Source organism: Neltuma alba, unplaced genomic scaffold (assembly GCF_004799145.2).
Source record: "Neltuma alba isolate B1F8T4 unplaced genomic scaffold, ASM479914v2 tig00010280_pilon, whole genome shotgun sequence".
In the NCBI taxonomy this organism is placed as follows: domain Eukaryota; kingdom Viridiplantae; phylum Streptophyta; class Magnoliopsida; order Fabales; family Fabaceae; genus Neltuma; species Neltuma alba.
Genome location: NW_021635203.1, coordinates 717,399 through 723,120, shown reverse-complemented (window position 1 = coordinate 723,120; position 5,722 = coordinate 717,399). Strand labels below are relative to the sequence as shown.

Sequence of the window (5,722 nt, the reverse complement as noted above, 5' to 3'; positions counted from 1 at the left end):
CTAAAAATTATTTTTAGCTATTGGATGGTATTGAAAAATACTTAAGATAAAGAAAGTTGATTTGAAAAGAATAAATAAATAAAGAACGTTGATTTGAAAACAAAACAAGGAAAAATCACTTAAAAAAACGCTGTTAAAATAAAAAAATTATAAATAAAGACCCATGATAATATTAGCATTGTTGTCAAACTCGCAAGTTGACTTCTCGAGTTTAACGTTTTTACGTTTTCAGCTAATAAAATCATGTCGACTCATTCTTAAACTTGTGATAATTGTAAACTCGGTTAAACTTACGAGTTTATTTACCGAGTTTACTGTTTTATATTTTTAGCTTATAAAATCGTGTCAACTCGCTATTAAACTTGTGCTAAATTTTTAGATATAATTATATTTAGTAATTTTATATATGAATTTTATAAAAAAAAATTTGTTGAATATGATAAATTATAAACATTGATAGATATAATTTTAATTATTTAAATTTAAAATATATTTAAATAAAATTGTTTTTATTTTTTATATATTAATTATTTGATTATATACTTTTAATATGAATTAACGATCTGAGTTTACATTATTATCACAATTTTGTTTGAAGTCGTGAGTTTGACAACTTTAAATATTAGTGTAGGTTTTGATAATAATATGGGTTTTGATAATAACTTCTGTGAACGAATTCATGTGTGCAATTTTTTTTATTTCAGCAGTTTTTTTTACGATTTTTTAAGAAAATAATAAATAAATAAAATGAGTTGATTTTTAACGCCCAAAACAGCATAGTGTTGTGCGATCGACCAAGATTCTGTAGCTTGCAATGTGGGTGCCATTGAATTCGGCCTCCGTTTAATTTACCCCACTAGTCTTCAAGTTGAGCTTCTTCATCTTCTTCTTTGGTGATTGTATTTCCGGCAGTTAACTGTTACCGCGGCATTTTTCTTGAAAGGAAGGAGACGTGGGCTGCTTTGATTGAGTGTATGATAAAAGTTGAGCTGCTGTTATTGACCTTTCAGTTGTTAAATTCTCCATGAAAGCCTTTTAATTTCTCTGAATTATGGATATTCTTGGCCATATATTTAGGGAGTGATTGATAACCAATTTGGGGCTGTTATTGGACAAACAACGGAGGAATAGATGATTCTCTGATCAGCTTGGCCTTTGAATTTGTGGCAATGTTTCTTTACGATAAGCCACCGCCTATATCCATTCTATTTTGAAAGAGTTGTTGATAGCAAAAAAAATTTTGAAGGTGTTACAGAACTGAGGGCTGCAAGTTGAAGAAATGTGGCCCCTTATTTATTTGTCTGATTTAGGGTTCTTGCTAGTTCTGTAATTAAGTCGAATACTGGGCCCCAACCATATTTCATGCTCTGAGATATTTCCGTCTCGCTCTTTGGTATTTATTGGTGGCACAGGAAAGGAACAGGCAGAAGAAGATGGGGTTAGCATCACTTGTCATCGACTCACTATGCTCTCCAATAAATATCACAAAACCTATGCGCTGTCACGGCCGCTTCCTCTCAACCTTCACATCTCCTCTTCTCAGCCCATTTTCAGTATGTTCTTCGCACCATTCAGTCACTCTCTTTACTAATTGTTAGATCTGTTCTTGAGATTCTAACTTGAGTTTTACTATTACAGTCAAGTGTGAATCTCTTTTACAATGGTGAGAACTGAAAACTCAGCCACTTGAGAGATTAGTTACTTAATGTCCTGCAACGATTTTATGAAAATTAAAAATTTTCAGTAGGAACTGGGCATTGGAAAATTGTGGTGGGTTTATTGCTCCCCGATGATATATTTGCACACATTTGTTTTTAAATTGAAACTGTTTTGAATCTTGGATTTCCCATTGGCACCCAAAAAAAAAAAAAGAATCTTGGATTTTCCATGCTTGTGCTTGTCTACTCTGTGTTTTGAGCATTGAGTTGCGCAACATGCAGATTACAGTTTATAGCTTGGATAATTAGATTGTCAACACTTAGAGGACAATAATGCTATTGAAAAGGGGCAAACCTTCAAAATAGCAGTTACACTAGGTTATTAAGGTCATTAAGCTAGATTTCAAAATGTGGCTACACTAGGTGCTCATCAAATAGAGCAGTATTCCAAATTCCAACAATTTCTTCTGGAAGGGTTTAAGAGATGACTGTAATTGTGGATATCCAAAACCTTCAGCTCGATGCTGCGTTGGATCAAGATAAGATTTGTTGTTAATTTTCCTATGATTCAACTGTATTTTCCCCCAATTGTGAGATTCTTCTTATAAATTGTGAAGACATGCATATTACCCTTTCAAGCAAAGGTTTCCTTCTGAAGGGAAGAAAGGTCTTAATCATTCCAAAAATAATTTATGGTTAACAGCTTCCTTTTGTGCCTTTTTTGTAACCAAACCTTTTGTATCATTTGACCATGCAATATGCATGTTTTTTTACTGTAATTCTTCAGCTTTTTCCAGAAAAAGTGCAATCGGAATCTTCAAAAATCTGTTCAAGACTTTGCAGGCCAAAAAATAGCATGTAGCTTAATGAAGATTGAAAATGATCCAAATGATGAAGTATGTGAATTAGTCAACGGAGTGGAGGTTTCACTTGGGGAGTTGGAAGATAGTATCCATGCTTATCTCTTCAAGGCAGTCAAAAACAATAATGGAACTGGCATATTGCTTCTCTCAGATATTTTTGGCTCTGAGGATTCTTTCACAAGAGATTTTGCATATCGAATTGCTTGCAATGGCTTCAAGTATGTTCCTCAACTTTTAAGTTTGATTCAACCCATACTTTTCAAAATGACATTTAATTTGAGGGTTAATTATAGTTGTAGAATCAATATACCTTTGTCACATGTTTATTATCAATCGCCATATAATCACTCTGGTATTTTCATCCAAATTTTGACAAAATTAACTGTTTGAGTATTAAGACAATGAAATATTTCGTTATTGAAACGTCTATTTTACTTTTTTAGGGAGCATCTTCATGGTTTTTCTTCTAAATACAGCTTAATATTTGCAGTAGCTTTAAAATGCTATCAAAACATTTAAGATACAAGGTCTTATTTCGTGTCCCTAGCATTTTTTCCCCACCCCCAATGTGATGATCATTTTTCACTCACGTATACTGTTGTCACTCCCTCTTATTCTCTATTTTGGTTCCAAAACTAAACCCAAGTAGTGTACACCTGCAGAAATAAAAACGCTCATACTATAAGAGAATAGAGTAAAACAGACAACTTGATTTTAGATAAAAGCAAAGGAAATTATTCTGTATTATGTGTTGGATAATTCCCAGGTAGAGGAGCTCATCAGTCTATTCTCTCTTCGTGTTATGCACAAAATTGCAGCATCCTAGTTCCAGACTTATTTCATGGAAACCCATGGTCAAAGGATCGGCCGAGGGCTATGTTCAAAGAGTGGATTGCTGCACAAAGCCGTGAGAGAATCCTCAAAGACATATGGAGGTGGACAAAATGGATGGTTGATGAATTCATGGCTGCAGGAATCTCAAAGAAACTTGGCATTGTGGGATTCTGCGTCGGAGGAGGCCGAGTGTTAGAGGTGCTAGCACAGGACACTGGTGCTTGTTTTGGCGCAGGAGTCTCCTTTTATGGCACAACGATGGAATCCCTTGATGTTTCTGATATAAAAGTTCCTGTTTTGTTTATTTTAGGGGACAATGACCCACTTTGTGCTGTGAGTGCTGTCCAGAATATTAACAAGAAAATTGATGGAGGCTCTAAAGTAGTGATATTCCAAGGTAGAGGTGATGGATTTGCCCACAGGCCTGGATCTCCTGAAGAAGATGCTGATGCTGAGAAAGCCTTCATGATTATGAGAGAGTGGTTGAATGATAATTTGGTTGTGTAAATGAAATGATTTAGATTCTGTAATAGCATATTCCCAACATTAGTTTCTTAACATGTACAAGGATGCTTGAGATTGTAGTTTTTCACCTACTGTTGTAAATAGCGGTGTTTGAAGAGCTAATTCCTGAATTAGTATATTATCACTTAACAGATTTCTTTTCTGAAATGGGACAAGATAATCTAAAAAATAAGAGTAAAATATTCTGACTATTTTTTTAGGTTGTATCAATTATATATATTTTCTTTCTATTTAAAAAAAACTAGTTTAATCCAATTAGTTAACAACGTTAGGAATATTTAAAAAAGATTTTAAAAATATTATTTTTAACTAAAATTTATATTAAAATAAATTTTATTTACTATTTTACCTTTCATTTTAATAAATTTCTAAATTATTTTTTTTTATAGTTGCATGAATTTGTTAAGGAAAACATAAAAAACTTGATTAAAAATTTAACTAATTTTTTTAATAAATATAGATATACTTGACTAAATATGTTTATAAAAATGTGTTTAAAAGTTTTGAATTATAAATTTAAATAATTTATAAAATTTTTTGAACTTATATCATTTAAACTATAAACAAAAACTATGTATTTGAAATATGTTTTTACAATTTAAAAGAAATCAAAGTGAATAATTTCTAATGAATGTGATAAAATATTAAAATTATAAAATTTTACAATTTAGATCAAAATTAGTAAATTTTATAGCATATCAGAAATTTTAAAAATATATGTATTAGAATTATTTTTTGATTTTATTAAAAAAAATTTTGAAAAATATAAATGTCTAAATAATTATTAGAGAAAATCCTAAAAAAATGACTATTGAATTTTAAAATTTTCAAATCAAGAATTACTACAAAAACGTGCTACCATTTGCTTTTCGAATGTACTCTTCTTTTTTTTTTAGTATAATAACCAATATTGATTTGAAATTTTGAAATTTAACAATCATTTTTTTTGGATTTTCTCTAATTATTAAGTTAAAAAGGGGCATTTTGGTCAAAAAAATTAAAGTCAAACTTTACGGTTAGCTAACAGTTTGGGCAGGCGAAAATAGAATCTTAAATATATGAGGAAAATTTGTGTAACATATATTTTAATTGTAAGAAAGGTTTATATGTGTTTTCAAAATAGAATGAATGTTTTTATAATTGAGATAAAATAAAAAGGTGATCAATGTATTTTACTTAAAAAAAATATAAACTAATTTATGAAATAGGAAACTAAACAAGATAACAAGAAAATAAATAAGCAAAACAAAATACGCAGCTGGGATTGCCTAGAATGATGACAAAATAAAAATCTTCATAAAATACATAGCTGAAAGATGTGTGATCGCATAATCTAATGAGCAATAATCATATGACTTGAGAAAACAAGTGTGGGCTTCTGTAAGATTCAATTTGAGTTGTCCATAAGTGCACTTTAATTTCTATTCATGTTTGTTACCAAAAAAAAAATAATACTCATGTTCCCCAACTTCCATGGTCCGCTACAATATGTTTTTTGTTTTTTTGCCACCATTACAATATGTATTTAGACTTCAATATGCAAGAATAAAGCCATGTTTGCTTTTATTAAGTGAATACAAGTGTTTTGGGCCTTTAATGTATTGATGTTGACTCTAATTGCATTTTGTGACCTCTCCCTCAAATGTTATGTCCTCAGCTAAAGATGAATTATAAATAGGGTAAAGTGAATTTAATATCCTAAAATATTTTTTCAAATCTATTTAAATATTTTAAAATATTTGTGATATATTTAGCACTCCAAATTATTTTTTAGAACAATTTTTTCACTTACCAATTTAAGATTCCAATGCACCCAAAAGTAATTTAGGTGTAGGACACACA

At 30.5% G+C, this 5,722-nt stretch overlaps 1 protein-coding gene across 2 annotated transcripts; it reads left to right on the top strand.

Annotated features, from left to right (window-relative positions):
* Positions 1 to 906: 906 nt before the first annotated feature.
* LOC114755509 (carboxymethylenebutenolidase homolog) lies at positions 907 to 4,009 on the top strand. Of its 2 annotated transcripts, none has more exons than XM_028944395.1 (3): positions 907 to 1,553; positions 2,456 to 2,739; positions 3,340 to 4,009. In XM_028944395.1, the coding sequence occupies exons 1-3, from the start codon at positions 1,434 to 1,436 to the stop codon at positions 3,860 to 3,862; spliced, it is 927 nt and encodes a 308-aa protein (XP_028800228.1). In that variant the 5' UTR covers positions 907 to 1,433; the 3' UTR covers positions 3,863 to 4,009. The 2 variants fall into 2 exon arrangements, with proteins under 2 accessions (XP_028800228.1, XP_028800230.1); XM_028944397.1 differs by having other exon boundaries at positions 1,426 to 1,553; positions 2,446 to 2,739.
* Positions 4,010 to 5,722: the final 1,713 nt, after the last annotated feature.